This window comes from Phaethon lepturus, unplaced genomic scaffold (assembly GCF_000687285.1).
Source record: "Phaethon lepturus isolate BGI_N335 unplaced genomic scaffold, ASM68728v1 scaffold39381, whole genome shotgun sequence".
NCBI lineage: Eukaryota > Metazoa > Chordata > Aves > Phaethontiformes > Phaethontidae > Phaethon > Phaethon lepturus.
Window position 1 is genome coordinate 266 of NW_010520520.1, and position 18,843 is coordinate 19,108.

An 18,843-nucleotide genomic window follows, 5' to 3' on the forward strand; every position below is an offset into this window, starting at 1 on the left:
CGGCAGTTCGCTGCCTACCTGACAGGTAAAGCCGCTTTGCCCTGGTCAGGCAGGTCAGGGCCGGAGCAGCGGGGAGATCCGCAAAAGCCGATTCTGTGATCAGATGACTTTTAGGGTCACACATACCGTATTAAAGATGCATTTCACTGTTCTAAGGGCATGACGAATAAAAAGATACTCAGATGAGCTTGTAATGTTATTAAGGTACTTAATTTAGTGAAAGGTCTGCAGGAAGTTAATGCAAGCCCAGTGTCTGGAGTCTGCCCCTAAAACCTGTGCCTTCTATTGCTACTCATAGAATCACAGAGGGGTTTGGGTGGGAAGAGACCTTTCAAGGCCATCCAGTCTACCCCCCTGCCATGAGCAGGGACATCCCCAACTAGAGCAGGTTGCTCAGAGCCCCGTCCAACCTGACCTGGGATGTTTCCAGGGATGGGGCATCCACCACCTCTCTGGGCAACCTGGGCCAGGGTTTCACAACCCTCACTGTCAAAAATCTCTTCCTTAAATCTAGTCTACGTCTCCCCTCTTTTAGTTTAAAACCATTACCCCTTGTCCTATCGTAAGTAGTCCTTTTGTGATAGACTGGATACCTTCTACTTACTTGTCATGAGTTATTACCAGTGTAACATTTCTTTACCGGCTGCCTCGTTATCATAATTTCATGATACGACATTTTGTTAACCTCTAGCATCTCTGTTATTTTAACAGAAAAGCTTTAATTATGTTTAATTGTAACCATGTTATGTGAGGCTGAAATGAAGCTCTTCCTAATTTTCACAGATATGGGTGTGCTTGTCCTGGAGGTAATGACCAAACTTGACCATCTTCCAATTGGCAGAGTGCAAATCACCGGACTGTGCCAGCTCTCTCCCAGCCATCCGATCAATGGGTTTTTCACCGTAGTTTCACCAACATCTGATAAACTAGGAGAGCTGCAGGTAGTCCTTATGTCTTTGTTCTTTATTATAAATTGTATTGCTGTAACACTCACTGGTATGATCAGGTGCCAGGATGAAGCTGTGCTTTGTACACTGCAGACCTGGTCTCTGCCCAAGGCGTTTGTGACCTAAGGCAGCAAAAGAAAAATAAATACTGACAGTGTTGACTCTGTTTGGTTTAAAAGGATGTGTGGCACTGGTAGTTCAGCTTGATTAAAAAAAATTGTAGTCTCTATGCCAAGAGTGGATTTTAACAGTGAATTTAAAAATGGATACTCAGTTCTAACACTTCTCCAGAGCCTCACTGGGATGAAACTGTAGGATATTTTGAAATCTGGGGTTAAGAAGGTGGTGTTATGTTTTGCAGCCCTGGCTGTGGACATTTTATGCTGAAAGGTAGTTGCCTGTGATTTGAAAACACAGAATGTGAAATAAGTAGTTGTAAATATGTCAGAGTTTTGTGATGTTACGTAACTGCATGATATAAATTTTACTTTGTATAGAAAAGCAACGGGTTTCCATTGCATGAAATGTAAAATTGAACAGAGTGTGTGTTTTATTTAATTAAGAAAAGAACAAAATACTGTTTTCACATTCTGTCTTTCAGGTCTCACTAGTTCTAGAACCTCTGCCAGAATTGTATGACACCAGCAGCTCTATCCCAACCACACATGCAAGTTTAGATATCGCTCCTGCTCAGGGAAGCAGCAAGCCCCAGTTTCTTGCTCCATCACAGCAGTCCAGGCAAACACGGGTGAAGGTTGCTGACCAAGAGTCTGTTAACAATAGCAGAGCCACAAGTCCCAGGTATCTTTTTCTCCCCATGACAAAATTCTGGTTTATTTTGCAGTTGAGACACCTTTTTTTCAGCAATGGCTACACACTTGTGAGTTACGGAGTACTTGATCTTTCTGAACGTGCATTTTATATGAAATCCAGAACATTCAGCATTTCAGAGCTTACAGGGACTGTTTCTCATCGGTTATAAATTTGCATCCTATATTGACTTAGTTCAAGCCATGTTACTTGACATAGGAGGTGCCACAAATCTTTTACGTACACCATCAGACAGACTGACTCAAGTAAGTGGAAGATGAGGAGTCATTAAAATAATCTGTCGTGTTTCTTTTTGGAGCATGTAATGAAAGGGAGCAGCTGCAGTGCCAAGGGAGTGTTTGAAGAGGTTTGAATCCCTTTACTGATTCACTTTAGTTGTTACTGAAATAATTTTTCAATTTTCAATAGAGGCAAGGACCATTTGCTCTTTCAAGAGAACTCTGAAAACATAAAGGATGCCTTTTCTGCTTCTCATCACCATCTGATTTCACCAGATGAATGTTTGAAAGTGAATCCTTCAAATCAGCAAGTGTCGTTTCCCACCAGCACTGATCCTGAAGCACCTGCTAGAACAAATATGCAGGTGCTCTCTTTGCATAACCCAGCTACAAAAGACCTGCTTTCAGGTTTGTATACGATGGAAGTGATCTTTTAGATTTCACAACAAATAGCTCTTGATAATATTTCAGGTGCCTATCTAGAGGTAAAGACTTAAGGAAAAGTGATACTTTGCACACTCTCACTATATTATTTCAAACAGAAACCTGTAACAAAAAGACCTTAAAAACTACTGATTTGGTCTTGTTGGAAGGTGGCTTGAGCATCCAGATCAGGCAAAACATGCTGTCCTAGTAGTATGCCTGAGCTCTGACCCAGAGGGGTAAAAGAAACAAAATTAAATAGCCTCACAAGGTGTTTAATCATTGACATGTCTTCCGAGATGTCCATCAAAGGTGCTACTCACATTCGGATATTTCTTGGGAGGGTTTCTGTGCCATTGGCATTTTGAGATGAAAAAAATGATTTATTTTCCATCTCCTGCCAGTTAACATCCCTTTTAGATCACAGACCGACCACCTGGACTGGATTCAAATGAGAATCAAAGTAGGGCACATTTCTATCTGTGTTGTCTTTTGAGTTACTTTTATATTTACAAAGAAGACCTAAAATTGGACTGCTGTTGAGACGTCCAAAGGTGACAAGCTACTCTTCCATAAATTAATCTTGCTGCTCTATCGTAATAGTGCCACTCTAATGCCTAACTCAGTGTGTGCAGATGAGTTACTTCTACGCCTCTGAGTGGGAGACTGATAGAGGGTTACTCTCACTCCCTCCCAGCTGTGCTGTCTGTTTTATGGTGTATAGCACGCACTTAATCTCCAGTATGTCAGGATCTCTTTACAGCAGCAGAAAACAGAGGTTTCTTGACTGTAGCTGGCACGTTTATTGTGTTTACACATTGCTTTTAAATTGAATTTGAATGCTGAGATTTAATCCTTCTGCTTATTTCTCAGCTCTTTTGGATCAAGGCAATAAACTCCGTGATGCCATGGTTGTTTCTGCAATGAAGTCTAGCCCGGACATGGAGATTGAACTGAATGAAGTGCCTCCTTTTATAAAGAGAGACAATTTCAAAGCAACAGCAAAGTGAGCTTGGAAAAGGGGGAAGTGAGATTAAGTTCCAAACCATAAATTTTGAGACCTTCCCAGGAAAACTTGAAATACTGAGATTCATGTGATGTATTTTAGGATTCTCATTCAAGTGGGAAATTAATTTATACTTGTGAATAAAAGCCTGCATTTTGTGACTTGATTTTAATCATCAGGTAGTAAGCCTTGCTTTAAGTCATTGATTTTAATTTTGTTTCGCAGTATATTTGTATTTAGTACAGAGTTATTTGGTAAGGAAATATTACATGTTGATAAGGCATGAGAGTAACTTAAGGAACATAGCAAATTAAATGGTACTTTATCACAGCAAACAGGTTTTCAGGGAAATGTGAGTAATTAGTGACATAAGTTGAGTACATTTGCTTATCCTAGTTTGCATCTCTGGGTGCCAAAATACCGATGAAAATTTGCATCTGTAACTGTGTTCTCAGAATTAGTAGTCATTATCTTCTTCCATGTGCTCTTTCTTATCAGACTGAAAAAAAAGAGGTGTTTGTGCCTTTTTGACTTCTGACTCCAACTTTGTTTAGTACTAGGCTCTGTAAATGTTCTCAGTTCAGTGAAATTGAAATTTAGAAGTGTTAAGACAAATGCATGTTTTTTACAGGAGAAACTTCAATTCCTTATTTTTGGAAAAAGATTAACAATGTCTTTTGTTCCACTATAAATCAGAAAATAATGCCATTGTCTTTGACAGTCAGTGATGCTGTTGCAAACGCAATTTAAATTATTTCTGCCTAAACTATTCCAATTTGTTTAAAAGTAGATGATTTGGAAAAAAATGTAGAAAATAATTTATAAACACCTTGCTTGTCTTTCTCAGGCCCTCTCTGTCCTTGTTTGCAGCAGCCGTGCTTAAACTGCAAGATTGGGCCAACCTTTACAGTTGGACTCGATGATCTTAAAGGTCTTTTCCAACCTAGATGATTCCGTGATTCTATGACGCATTGCAAAGTGTAAGATTTTGGATGTGACTTGCAGCAGACTGCAGGGTTGCAGAAAGTTTTTTGTATCTGGAGAGTAAGCTACCAACTGGAAAAGGCTGTACATAACCTTTGATTTTTATCCATGATGAATTAATCTTGAACGTGCCTTAATATCTTTATTTTTTCCTTTTTACGGCGCTCTGTGCTGCAATCGCTGTTATCCAGGAGCCCAAAGGGCTTGAACTCAAATTGTGTGCCCACTCCTGAAGATCCCCACCTCTTCGCATCTGAAGTCTCAGGTCAGCAATTTGACCTAAACTCTGAAGAGAGAGCAATACAGTTATTGTTGGGCAGGTGAGTGTAACGCACTGGGGGTTGCTGCAAAATTGTCCTTATTTACCCACTTTATACTGAAAAATGGCTCTTGACTCTCCAAGTTTTCCACATTTCTGGAAGTGTAACTAGTGAATCATATGTGCAAATAATGGCGGTGTTTTATACCTCAGCTTGCACTCAACTTTAATGCGTGACAACCTGGATAGCTCTAAGTCCCTTGATGTAAAAGTGATGTCAGAAAGTCTAACCATGATCTTTGATAACATTATTTAACAGTTGTAACTGTTGTGTCCTAAAATGTTAAGAAGTACATAAAACAAATACAGTGTTTCTTTGAAGAACTTGCAGTCTGTAAATTAAAAATAGAGAGAACCAATAGTTATTTTTAATCTTTCTCCAAATTTTAAATTGACCTTTTTCTCTCATTTCGTGTAGCAAGAGCAGAAATGATGGTTATGTTGTGTCCAAATCAGGAGTATCAAGGATGCAGTTTCTGTTGTCAGATATGGTTCAGAATTTCAGTTCTTACGTCTTGTTCCCTGCGATTTATCACTGGATAACACTGAACTGTTTGCAGGTCGTAAAATGATTTTGAAGTCACAGCACAGTTAGAAAACCCTTAAACCAAACAAAACCCAGCTTGCTCTAACCATGGTGAAAAAATGGTTGTATTTACCCACTCAGACATAGTTTGTATTTATTTTTAAGTACTACTGATATCTTAAAGCATTCCAAAAGTTACACAGTACTTATGAATAAATACTATATTAATATATTAACTTAAAATATATTATTTATATTAATATATTAAAATATTATATATTAACTGATATATTTTACGACGAGGGTCATCAAGCTGTAGAACAGGTTGGCCAAAGAGATTGTGGAATCTCCAACTTCTGAGATACTCAAAGTCCGGCTGGATAATTTTCTTATTTGCATCGTCTACCTTTGAGCAGGGGTTGGACTAGATGAACTTTAGGGATCCCTTCCAGCCTCAACTGTTGGTGCTTCTTGTGGATATATATTCACACGCACTTCTTTCAGGTTGGGTCCAGTGGTGTTATCACAAGATAACGCTTCATGTTGGGTCACAGACATGTATTAGGCTGGGCACAGTGCTGTGTGAGCACCGTTGGGCTGTATCTGGAGCCAATAAAGCACAAATCTGGTATAGAATAGACAGTATTGTCAGAATTCAGAAGACGTTGACTGCAGAACTTGCAACACTAAGTTGTGTTTCTTTCTCTTGTGTCCACAGCACTGATTTATCTCCTGTGCATTTCTGGGATCGGACAGGTTCCCTTTTGGATTCTCTCTCTCTCGGGAGTGAGGTGTATGACAGTGAACTCAATGATCCCCATTACGACCAGAGTCTGCTAGAGAGTCTTTTTTACACGGCTCCTGTAAGTGGAGAGCAAAAGGAAGGTGCTTAATATGTATTCCCTAAGGTGAAGAAAATCAGAAGTGTGTATCAGAAAAAAAGCCAACAAATTTCAGTCTTATTAAAGCTTACTAAGCATTAAGCATCATACAGAAGCTTGTGAGAACATTGCTTAAAATTAATATTATTAGAAGAATGCTATTAAAACTACAGAGTCAAGCAGTGAGTTTGGAAATTGCTAGGATGGAGGCTGTCCATGAAGACTTTTTTTTATACCTCTGTGAGCAATTTTGATACAATTTTAATTGTTTAGAATTATGCAATCTGCAAGTTGGTTTTCTTTTTTCTTTATGTATCATGACGGTTATGTATCTTTCTTGGCAATGATAGTTAATTTCTTATTTTTTGTGCATTATTTCCATTTCAGAAATCTGATTCCAGTTTAAGTGATTTTCTCAGTGATGATGATGTTAACTCCCCCAAAAAAGTAACCAAGACAGAAACTCTCAAGAAAGCTGATCCAATGAATCCGCAGAAGGATTCTAATGCCTTTGATCAGGATCAGACGGTAACAGAAATTAAACCCAGGTAAATAGTTACAGGAGTGACTTGTTTTGTAAGCATCTTGCTCATTGTAAGTTAGTATTAGCAAGAATCACACCATTCTTGTGTTCTGTCATCATCACACAATTTACTGAATAACCATTTTAGTGGGGAGTTTCCATGGCATCTCTGGGAATGATGAAGCATCAGCATCACCCAGAAATTGCTATATGTTGTTAAAGAAACTATTGAGATGCAATTAGTTAAAATCACGAGTTTGCGAAAAAAGCAATAAGCCTCGTAATAACGTTTTGAACTGTGGAAACAGAAATGCTAAAGCCTGAATGGGCCTTTTGACTGAACTCTGTCTCCTGAAACAATAATCACCATGTGACCTTCATGGTAAATCGGTCCCTGTGTTGAAAAACGCAGACTCCAGACCAGCTTTGAGCAGTTCTGTGGCCTTGTGTACGTAACAGATATGAAATAACTCTCATCCTGTTACCTGTCTTTGCACGATGTCTTTATGCGTATAAAATTTGTATCTGCTTTACAGGGACAGAGTTCACATCAGCAGAGTCTGTTTCTCTGCTGATCTGTGTTCTCTTCTATAGCTATAGTAAATAAACTTGTGTTCTGACCTGGTCTAAATTGTATTCCCTCTTTTCCATGACAGAATCAATAAAAGTGTCCCTAAAAATTCATTTATCAAGCTTTATTGTACATACCAGTTAGTATTAAGGTTTTATGGGTTTTTTTCCTAATTCAGCTCCAAGCAATTATTTCTGAAACTTTTCATACAAATACTGCGGTTTTTACATTCAGGTTAAATTCATGTCTCCAGAGGTACCAACACAAAACCATTTACAAGTCAAGTCTTACAAATAAAGTGCAAGTGAGATTTTAAATGATGACAAAAATCATGTTGCTGTTCCTCTGCAGCAGTAGTTTGTCCATGTGTATAACTGTATCTTCTCCCTTTTTTTTGTATATGACATTAAATGAAGCTTTTCTTTCTGAAGAGTTAGGCTGTATAAGCTTTTTTTCAGAACTCCAACAATGTGGAACATTGTTGCTTTTTTCTTTCTTCAGTTATGTACCCTAGATATTGTATATTGTAAGATTTCTGTTACAGACACCACCAAATTTATCATTAAAAATACATTTTAAAATGTGTATTTTAATGAACCGTGAGCAGTTTTTAAATAATATCCCACCAAGCTACAATTGTCCTGTCATGTAGTTGCGTTAAGAGTGTTCATGTAGTCCTGACTCTTGGTTTTACCTCTTCAGCTGCTCTCCTACTAGATCACTTGCTCCTCCAGAAGATCACACAGAAGCAGCTCGTGTCACATCCTTAAGTGCAGACAGGCTGGCATTGCTGGAGCGAATACACCTAGCCAGAGTCGTCATTGAAAGCTTAAAAATCCCTCCTGAGAGCATCCAGAATACACCAAGAAAGAAAGGTTTAATGGGGAAGCCTCCGAGGCCCGCAGCAGTTAATAAGTGGTAAGGGGCATTGTTTCTCACCAGCTTGTTACTGGTGCCTTCAGGGTAGATTTCTCAGGGGTCTGTTGTATAGTCCAGCTTACCTAAGCTCTGCAGGCTTCTGAGGTCTTCCTATTTCTCTGCTCCTCTCAGGAAATTGTATACCATAGACTTCTGAAAGTTAGAAATGTGAATAATTTATCCGGATGTGGGCTTACTTCAGGCTGTGCTTTTTCTGGGCTTTTGGGGAGGTATAAATGTGAGTATAAATGTGTGTATAAATTTCCAGTACATGGAAAACAAAAGGAGTTTTTTTTGGAGGAGAAGCTGACATATACATAATCTATGGAAGGAATTCATAAAATAGGTAGTTCAATTATTCTAAAAAAATAGAGTAACAATAAATTGTGAAGATGAAACTGGCCTGATGTTCAGTTTCATTATGTACAATAGATTTTTGATGGATTGTGATCATCCATTCACTTTTTTATTCATAGTACCTTCTTTGTTGAATACCACTTTCCTGTGGGAGCATCCAAGGATGAAAAAGGACAGGTCTCCCTAACAACAGAAGTAATACGAATAGCTTCAAGTAAAATCACAAATGATGGTAAGAGCATTATTTTTTCCCCCTTGTATTGAGTTCTGTTGACTCCTTCATCTCTTAGAAATTATTTAGTAGCATTTTCTATGTATTTTCTTTGCTGCCTGAAAAATACAGTATGATTAGTGGCACCTCTGCCAAGACAATTGCAGTGCTGCAGGTAGTGGAATAGTCCTCTCAGGGAGAAGGAAGCCATGTGATTTATTTATTTATTTACTTTGCTTCCAAGAAGTACTCAAATTGGGATTTTCAAATTTCTTTTCCTAGGGACATAATAGCAGGTCAGTAAGCCCATTCCTTCAACATAAAACCAATATCCTTTCTGCAATAGTATGAGGATGATAAAGTACTTTTAGAAACACCAGACATACTTATATCTCAAATAAATAATTTTTCCAGATGCTGAAGTATGTCATGTAACATCTGCCAGAGCTCAGAGAGTCTGCTGGATCCAAGAGATTTTGAATCCCGTGCTCAGATCAGTAGACATTAATCTCTTTACGGAGAGTCACCAGTGTTTGTATCCCTGAGAACAATTTATGTGCTGTATGAGCAAGGTCCTCTCTGCCCAGTCTTCCCAGAAATTGGAATTCCAGGGTGACTTTCAAATGCCTCTCCCATATGGTCTTTCATTGGCTTTGCAGCTTTCTGGGTGCCACTTGAGAGATCTGAGGGTAATTCTGAGTTCTTTTACGTATGCGCCATTAGTGTCCAGACTAAACATCTAATTCTCCTGAAACTTAGCTCTTGTAATACAAAAATAATACAGCCTCCTGCACTTTGTCTTGTCTGGTTAGATTCCAGTTCTTTGGAACCTAGAAAAAGAGGTAGGGCTGAAAATAATTTGAAGAAGCAATCTAGTCAATCCACTGTACTGTTATCGTTCTTGAGAGCTGTTTATCCCATTTATTAAATGGGAGAGACTCCACAGCCTCCCCAGGCAAGCTGTGAAAGTGCTGCGCTTCCTGTTGGAAAAGCTTCCTTATGTCTAACCCGAGTTTTTGTCATCAGAAGAATACTTACTTTATCCCTTGTGAACACACAAAGCATACTACACCAACACGGCTGTACTTCTTATTCTCCTCTTTTCCAGACTAAACACCAATTCATTCAGTCTTTTCTTGCAGATGTTACTTTTCTCCTGAACCTGTGATTATTCTTGCAGCTCAGCTTTGACTCTCTCAAGATATGTCTTGAAATATATTGTTCAAAATGAGACCGGTTTCTGCTACTGAAGACAGGGAAGTCTTACTGCCCACTAGGGTGACAGAGACTTGGTGTCAACTTCAGCCTTTAGATGCTGTGATACTATTAATTTTGTCATGCTGCCCTCCTGCTATTTTCTGGCCTTGGAAAATGAAGAACAGTTTACTTTGGGCTTGATGTTAATAAGTAATGGAAATCAAATGATTGTGCATATAACAGAGCAATCTCCACCAGAAAGTTTATTTCTATTCAGTTAATTTTGAATAATTGTTGCCCCTGTGAGCAACAAAAAAAAGGAAGTAAATTACCTGCAGGGTTGTAACATAATTTAGTAGGTTGAAACTTCAAGAGATTCTTGTTCAGGGTTCCAGCGACAATCCTTCCCTGTTCAGCTCCCAGCCTTGCTTCGTCTCTCATGCTGGCAGATGTTCACATGCTCTCTGTGTGTTTGTCCGTCCTTCTCAGACAACGCCATCACTTTCCCCTCAGACCTTCTGAACTTCATGTGTTTCCACTCACCCTGCAGAGCCTGAAGATTTTTCTGGTCCTGATCAAGCTCAAAAGAGAGGTTGGCTCTGAATCCAGTTGAGAGTTCACAGGTCTCTGTCTTCCTTGCAGTGGTGAAATTTCAGCAGCGGTTTGTGTTCCCTGTCCGTTTTGGTGGAACGATGATAGAGCACTGGTGGAGCTCTGACCTTGCTTTTAAAATCTACATGAGAAAAAGCACACAGAAAAAGGTACTTACTAAAAGTTGTTTATACTTTGTGTATTGAAATGCAAAGAAATTCATTGCATTTCTATTTCCTCCAAATACTTACAGACAGCAGTGGCTTTTCTAAGTCTTCTGCAGTGCTTCACTGCAGTTGCTGCCATCTCAACCATTAGAGGCAAAACAGACGAGGTAACGTGGCTTGAATGAGCCATTTCTTAATGGATCATTGCCAGATATTATGAAGGGAAATGACATTATATGCAGATACTATAAGCTGACCTAAATGCTGTTCAATCTTATCACCCAACTAAATGATCTTCTGAGTTCGAGACTGACAGGCAAAAGAAATTGTCCTTCCCTCATCTTTAAAACTGATCTCTTGCTGTTTAAGTATATTGGATCAACTACAAGCATTAGTCTTCAATGAGAACACAGCTCGTTTAGCAATCCGGAATGAGTTAATGTGGATGCAGTTGATATCATTACTCTGCCCTGGGCAAGGGGAATAAGATGAGGTGTGAGAAAGTGGTGTAACTTGTGCGTTTGGAGAGGGGGAAAAAAAAGTATCCTTTGTTTGGCTAAAAATATTTGCATAATCCTCTGCATGTGATGAAGTCAGGTGTTTACTCAGCTTATGTTTTGTTTTAATCAACACCAAGGGTATCTGCCCATCTGTTCTAATAGGAGCTTTTCTTTTAATGGGTGGATAAATTGCATCTTTAAGTATGGAAATTTTGCTCAGTTACTAGGATTTGACATGCTCATTTTTGCATTAACCTGGTACTTTTTACTGTAGGTACTGGGAGAATTTTCCTTATTGATGTCCTAGTGATGCAGGAAATTAGAACTAAGGGAAACTTTCCTACAAATCCCTGTTGGTAGAACTACTGGTATAGGAGTGGGGAGGATGAATAGCTGACCACGGCTTCCCAGAAGACTTTTGTTTCACAATATGCCCTTAGTTCTTTAAACCTGACAAAAATCTTGCAAAATGGATTCTTTTTCTGCCCTCAGCCGGTGGCCATTGGCTCAGCAGTGCTTCAGTTATGCAAGGTTATTCAGTCAGAGTTGCTCACTGTCAGCTGTGAAATACCTGTGGAAAAAGAGGGAGGTCAGACACAAGTTGGACCGCTAAAGGTATGTGTTTTACCATGTAGGGTTTGAGTTAAATGGCCTGTTGTTACTAATTTTGGCTGGATGTTCTCTCTTTTACTTTTCCCCCCTTAATTTTTCCTTCTCTTCTCTTTTTGTCCTAATTTGCCAGGTCTTGGATATGAAGGTTTGTAAGATCAATACAAGATAACATGAACCTTTTTTTTCCTTAGAGTTTTGGAGAAATATTTTTAATCTCCTGCATTTCTAAGGCTGTTGCTGTGTGAAGTTCCCCGGGCTGCAGGGTAAAACAAGGGCTAGGGCTTGGATACAGAAACCCCTCTACAGAGAGGTTTTTGAGTGGCATGTGTTCAGGGCAGGGAACTTTGGCTTCTGCTCCACACGTGACATGAGCTGAGGTCTCTCCTGACACAGAGTCCTGATGCACCCCATCATTGGTATCACCTTGTCACTTCAGGAGTTACCTTCTCCAGCAAGAGTTTCTACCAGCATGCCCAACTTCTGATTGAGAAGGATTAACAGTCCTGCACAGCACATTTGAGAGATTTGCCAGTTCTGAGGATAAACAGCTCTCTAGATTAGCAAGCGAAGGGTTAAGAGAGTATTTGGAAATTTTACATTCAGAGCTCTTAAATTATTCCCAGACAACGTGAGCATGGATTGCTTCTGTCACTTCACAGCTCATGGGATGAGTGGCGTTCTCTGTCACAGGGGCTGTGAAGCTTCTTCCAGAGAAGCCGTTCAGCAGAGCTGCCAGTAGAGGAGCCGCAGGAGGATGAAAGAAAAGGTAGAGGTTAGGTGTGAGAGGAGTTAATTGAAGACAAGGAGGAGAAATGGTGTGTTGTGAGGGAGAGAATGGAGTGGAAGAGGGTGTGAGAGGAAAAAAGCGGCAGGTGGTGGTGTTTAATTAATGAACTGAAATTCAGTGCAAGAAATTATGGAAGGGGAAGCTAATACTTAAGGAAAACTGATTTTGATCACCCTGTCTGTGAGGTTTCCCTTGCTTGGTGTAATACCTGCCTGTCAGCAATACATGTGTGTCCAGCTATTCTGGCCAGGGCACGGAGCATAAGGGATGTCAGCTGTTCAGTCCACTTTGCATTTTTGGGGTTCTTTCTGACAGATGGCCTTGAGCTCTTCACCTTGGGATGTGTTCTTTATACCTTTAGGAGTAGACACTGTTTGGGATCTTTTGCTGCAGAAGCTTGTCTTATCCTTCGTAAGTCTTAGGCAAAATTCTTAAGTCTGATTATTTTGTTTTCCTTATTTGGGCATTTTATGTTTCCCATCCTTTTCTTTATCATGCTACCTTATCTTCTGGGCTTTGGCTTGTTCTACCCCTTCTTGCTCTTTCCTTGTGTGAATGAATCCAGCAGATCTATGATGCTCTGTAGCAATTAACACTTGCAAATTAATCCTTGCAGTTCCTTTAACTTTGGCATTTCTTTCATGGCTTTCACACACACATTTTCATTCATACCAGTCTAACTATTTCTGTTGCAAATCTTGACAACATGAAGGGGTAATTCACTTGTAGGACAGAGTGTTAAAAAACAGAACCAAACCCAAAATTCCCAACCTCAGCAAAAAAGAAGATAAGTGCAGTGGAATATGTAGACCATTGGAGAGAAAAAGAAGATGCCCCCAGAAGAGAGAGGAGTTAGGGACAGTTAAACAGTTAAAATCACCAGGGAATGTAAAAGTGAAAGAGCAGTGAAAGAAAACATTTAAAGAAAACACTTCTTTTTCATAATTTTTCTCAAGCAGCAAGTGCTGTAGGGAAGTGGAGCAAATAGCAGTTGTGATACCTTGTCGCAGTGCATTTCACCTTGGCTAGGTAGGTGTTCGTTTTTCAGTCAGCTTTGTTATTTGTTTGAATTTTTTCCTTTATTCATTTGTTTTTGTACTTCAGTTACTGCTTCATTTGATAAAACCGCATGTAGTTTATTTTGCAGTGACAGTTGTAGCTGGTAACCAGCCTCTGTCTGAAGGTAAACCTTCTGGGTGATGATGTAACACAGTTCTTGATGAAAACACGAAGTGCATTTTCCTGAGTTTGTGTTGCAGTCTCTTGTCTTTGTATGGGGCACGTCTTCTGATCAGCCCGCCTCGCCTTGCACAATGCAGGTATCCTTAGAGCTTGCAGCCGACAACAAAGACTTCACCCGCACCGCTGCCCGGTCAGCTACGGCTGTGCAGCGAGTCCCAGCTCATGCTGTAAGAAGTCCCCGGCTAGAATTTCAGGAGCCCAGCAGGAAAAGTGTAAATGCAGAAAGCCCTCACTGCTTGAAACGTAACAACTGGGAGGACTCACAGAAGACAGGAGCAGCCAGCATAAATGTCGTGCAGCCACCGCAGACTGTACCAACCTCTGCAGCGCGTAATGTGATGACACAAATAACTGCATCTGAAGAGGATGGGTTATTACTCCATGTGCTGTTGATGGTGCCTGATGGAAAAGATTTTGTTGCTGAAGACTATGGACTCCACACTTCTTGTAATGTGTATTTAAACTGCAAGCTGCTCAGCACGGAGGAGGCAACAAGATCTGCTGTCATATGGGGCACAACACAACCTGCCTTTAATTTTTCTCAGGCAAGTCACATGCCTTCCACTTAACACTGCTTGAAATGTGCTATTCTACACTGACAAACATATCGCAAAGATAAGTTACTTTTATATATGTAGGAGTTTCTCTGCTTGGCTCTGTCCAGTATATTAAAAGTATTTTCAGTATTGTTTTGGCCGCATTGCGCAGTTTGAAATGCGGTTCCTTGAATCATACAAATAACAAATGAGATTTTTGAAGTACAAAAGAGAAATAGTCAGGAAAGTTTCAGTTAAAACTTGAGAAAAGTTGACTTATTTCTTCCATTTTGCCAAGAAAACACATTGTTGATGGCATCTTCCTGGCATCCTAATATGTAGATGTAGCATTTTTTTTGTTTGTTCCATTGCTCAGCGTTCTTTTTCTTCTCAATGGATTTATCAGCACAGAAGTGTGGGTTACTGTCCTAATAAGGGCCGGAGCCTTCCCCCAGCAAACAACAAAATTTCAGGCATTTAATAATGTTATGAGTTTGTAATTTTTTTATGGACATTTTTCTTTGGAAATGTCAGGATGCTTACGTGCATTTGTTTTACTTTGAACAATACCTCGTGATTTGTGAGAGTCCTTAGTCTTCAGCTGAAAGGGTGGAATGTAAAAGCATAGCAAAAGCCATCTGAAACAGTTGTCTGAAATGATTTATCTGTTCAGCATTTAAAGCTAAAGGCAATGTTTTTTAAAATAGCATGTGATCTTATGTTAAAATTTATCTAAATTGCATTTGTTTTCCTGGCTAGCTCTTTTCCAAGCCTACCAGTTTTCTGAAACTTGTTAGGCAAGTATACATTTAATTTTTAATTTCCATATCTAAAGAGCACAATTCTGTAGACTGGAATAACGTAGCATTACCAGAATGCTCTGTACTTAGCAAATAGCTTTCAGTGTATTCTGTGTGCTAATTCTGCATTAAACTCTTTCAGGTGATGCCTTTTTCATTGACTTCCAAACACTTGGAGCGACTGAAGAACAACGTCATGATTATTGAAGCATGGAACAAGATGGGGAACGCTGGCTGTGACAGACTGCTAGGATTAGTGAAGCTTCCTCTGCATCAGTTTTACATCTCATACAAGTAAACATCTTTGTTCCATATTTTATTGGGTTGGGAAATATCCTAACTGATGCTCAGAGAAGGAAGTCAAGGATGGTGTTTAGGGTTTGCGTGGGAGGGTTATTAATTGTACGTTATAGCAAAGGGTGTTTTTGTCCTGCCAAGCTTCCTTTGGCAGTTTCCTACAGTGAGCAGTGTATGGGTAAGTTACACTGTCCTCATACAGAAGTACAAGTAGACTGTGAGAAATAAAGACACTATGCTGTATCAGGTTTGGAGCCAGTTTCAATTCTGGTTCTATGAAGGAGTAAAACTATAAGAGATCAAAATGACTGCGCAGGAAAATTACAGAATCACAGAATCACTAGGTTGGAAAGGACCTTCAAGATCATCAAGTCCAACCATTAATCCAGCGCCACCATGTTCCCTAAACCATGTCCCGAAGTGCCACATCCACACGTTTTTTGAACACTTCCAGAGATGGCAACTCCACCACCTCCCTGGGCAGCTGTTCCAATGCCTGACCACCCTCTCGGTGAAGAAATTTTTCCTAATATCCAATCTAAGCCTCCCCTGGCGCAACTTGAGTCCATTTCCTCTTGTCCTATCACTAGTTACTTGGGAGAACAGGCCAACACCCACCTCACCACAACCCCCTCTCAGGTAGTTAGGAGACCTTATCGCTCTCTATCTCAGCCTCCTCTTCTCCAGACTGAACACCCCCAGTTCCCTCAGCCGCTTCTCATAAGACTTGTGCTCCAGCCCCCTCCCCAGCTCCGTTGCCCTTCTCTGGATACGCTCCAGCACCTCAACATCCTTCTTGTAGTGAGGGGCCCAACACTGAACACAGGATTCGAGGTGCAGCCTCACCAGTGCTGAGTACAGGGGCACGATCCCTGCCCTGCTCTTTCTGGCCACACTATTGCTGATCCAGGCCAGGACGCTGTTGGCCTTCTTGGCCACCTGGGCACACTGCCGGCTCATGTTCAGCAGGCTGTCAGGCAGCACCCCCAGGTCCCTTTCCGCCGGGCAGCTCTCCAGCCGCTCCTCCCCAAGCCTGTAGCGTTGCATGGGGTTGTTGTGGCCAAAGTGCAGGACCTGGCACTTGGCCTTATTAAACCTTATACAGTTGACCTCAGCCCATCGATCCAGCCTGTCCAGATCCCTCTGCAGAGCCCTCCTGCCCTCCAGCAGATCAACACTCCCACCCAACTTGGTGTCATCTGCAAACCTACTGAGGGAGCACTCGATCCCCTCATCTAGATCATCTATAAAGATACTGAACAAGACCGGCCCCAGAACCGAGTCCTGGGGAACACCGCTTGTGACCGGCTGCCAGCTGGATTAAGTGTGCCTTTCCAGTGGTGACTTTCCAAGATTGCGAGTGATTGAGTGATTTTGTTCCTGATTTTGCTCTGCATAGATCCCATTGCTAGGGATGCTGTGGTATCAAAAAGGTCTTTAAATACTTTGTGTTTTACTTGTCATCTTATTATCTGATGGGTCTCTCCAGAGCTCTGTGTTCTTTTTGGTTCAATATTTTGGCTTCTTATTCAGTCAAGTAATACACCTGCTTAAAGCAATTTAAATTAGTGGAAATACTGGACAGAAGAGATTCTTTCTAATGCAGAGGATTAATTTCTTTTCTTTTGGTAGGACCGGTGATAGGTGGAAGTTAGATGGTGCTGGAACTGATTGGCCATTACTTTGTTAATTATTAGTGTGTCATTTGTATAATTTTTTTCAGTAATCCACTGCAGTTTACTTGTGTATATCTTCCATGTATTATTAGGGGGTTTTACATTTCTCTGGGACAGTGTCCTTGTTTCTTCTTTTCTTCTTGCCCCAGTCCATCCCCAAAGGCACCTAACTGCCTCATAAAAATATAGTATGGCTCCAGTATATTAATAGGAGTCTTGTTGCAGTTCATCACCTCACTCACAGGTTTCTAGGCTGGCTTATAGCTAAGGTCATGTTAGTTTTTGGAGAGCTGTGCTTTCTCATGAGCTGAAAATGGCTCACAGATCTGTGCTTTCTGAAGACTAATGTAATTGAGGCGGATTTTGGAGGGATGGAGATAGATTGGTTTCTAACTGCCTTCAAAGTCCCATCTAATGGCAGTGCTAGGTTAATGGTTGGACTTGATCTTAAAGGTCTTTTCCAACCTAAACAATTCTATGATTCTGTAAAATTAGCTTTGTGTGATCCTGTTCATTTTCAGATGGCTCATTCTCATGCTGGGGCTTTTTTGGTTTTTTTATTTTAATCTATTCTAGAGAGCCAAAGATTTCCCACCTGCTTCTTCAAGCTCAATATCCAGTGGTTGCTGTGGACAGCTATATGCCTGTGATAGATGTTTTTACTGGCAGTAGAAGTGGAAACCTGAGGGTCATTCTGGCAATGGGGTCAGCTGATCAAATAGTGGCACTGCAAAGGCTAAAAAATGAAGAAGGAATGGTACCTCCCGTCGCACAGCGCCCTGCCCACGCTCTGGACCCTCCTCCTACAAAGCCTGCAATGGTATTGTTCAGTTAATTCCCATCCTGCTGTTAGGGACACGTGAAAAGGATTTTACCAGTGGGTTCATTAACAGACCAGTGATCCCCAATCTCTTTTAAAGCTGTACCCAATTTGGTTATAAATGATGACATTTTATGCAGAATTTTATTATTTGTACTCTTTTCTTACTAGCTTTCTCTCACCAGCCTTGACATTATTGCCCTTTTTGTTGCCCTGCATATCCACAGCTTCTATCTACATGACAAGTGCAGTAAACCCCCCTGAAAAAATTATAGAAAATAGAAATAGAAAATCTTAATTATAGAAATTATAGAAAATCTTAATTTTCACAGCCTTATGCTGTACCATACCAGTTTTGCCACTGCCTTTGAGTTGGATATGTATGAATTTTCATGCTTTTTATGTGCTGTGGTTTTTGACTTTTGCAGGAAAAAAAAAATTGCTATCAGGCTTTCGATGTGAACTTCAGGGAGAAAATAGCAGCTAGTGGTTCTGAGCCCCCCATCTCAGGCCTCTTAGAATCTCATGTTCCCAGTCATCTTACCTGTTTCCTAAAGAATCATCCTCTCCATGTGGATTTCCTTTGTTTTATTAGCAGTTAGACCAAGAAGGGGAAGACCTGATGGAGCATGTGTTTGAGATCCATGTGGAGAGTGTGAAAGGACTCACTCCCTTACAGTCCACCGTCTGGGGAGAGGCTGACTGCTACGTACAGTACTATTTCCCCGTTCAAGAGGCTGGTTGTGGTGCATTACAAGGAACTGAATTGCATGAGGATGGTAAGTTTCTTTTATGATACATCCTTATTTAGAGCATTGCTTTAGTTAAATACTGGTTAGTAATGTTCTCTCTGCTTACGTAAAAGGGTTTCTGAGAGGGCTTTAAACTAGGTTTGGAGCGGGG

The 18,843-nt window shown here is 40.4% G+C and overlaps 1 protein-coding gene across 1 annotated transcript in view; it reads left to right on the forward strand.

The window, feature by feature from the left end:
- C2CD3 (C2 calcium-dependent domain containing 3) overlaps window positions 1–18,719 on the forward strand; it is a gene marked incomplete at its 3' end in the record, with an annotated part of 18,942 nt that extends 223 nt beyond the window's left edge. The window contains exons 1-16 of the mRNA XM_010297412.1: window positions 1–53; window positions 765–941; window positions 1,549–1,748; window positions 2,187–2,404; window positions 3,293–3,425; window positions 4,601–4,729; window positions 5,973–6,117; window positions 6,523–6,683; window positions 7,932–8,147; window positions 8,624–8,736; window positions 10,555–10,673; window positions 11,663–11,785; window positions 13,889–14,356; window positions 15,290–15,441; window positions 17,697–17,940; window positions 18,536–18,719. The exon at window positions 1–53 is cut by the window's left edge and continues 223 nt beyond it. Coding sequence (XP_010295714.1) covers window positions 786–941; window positions 1,549–1,748; window positions 2,187–2,404; window positions 3,293–3,425; window positions 4,601–4,729; window positions 5,973–6,117; window positions 6,523–6,683; window positions 7,932–8,147; window positions 8,624–8,736; window positions 10,555–10,673; window positions 11,663–11,785; window positions 13,889–14,356; window positions 15,290–15,441; window positions 17,697–17,940; window positions 18,536–18,719 — 2,761 coding nt within the window. The remainder of the gene's footprint in view (window positions 54–764; window positions 942–1,548; window positions 1,749–2,186; window positions 2,405–3,292; window positions 3,426–4,600; window positions 4,730–5,972; window positions 6,118–6,522; window positions 6,684–7,931; window positions 8,148–8,623; window positions 8,737–10,554; window positions 10,674–11,662; window positions 11,786–13,888; window positions 14,357–15,289; window positions 15,442–17,696; window positions 17,941–18,535) is intronic.
- Between the last annotated feature and the right edge of the window lie 124 nt (window positions 18,720–18,843).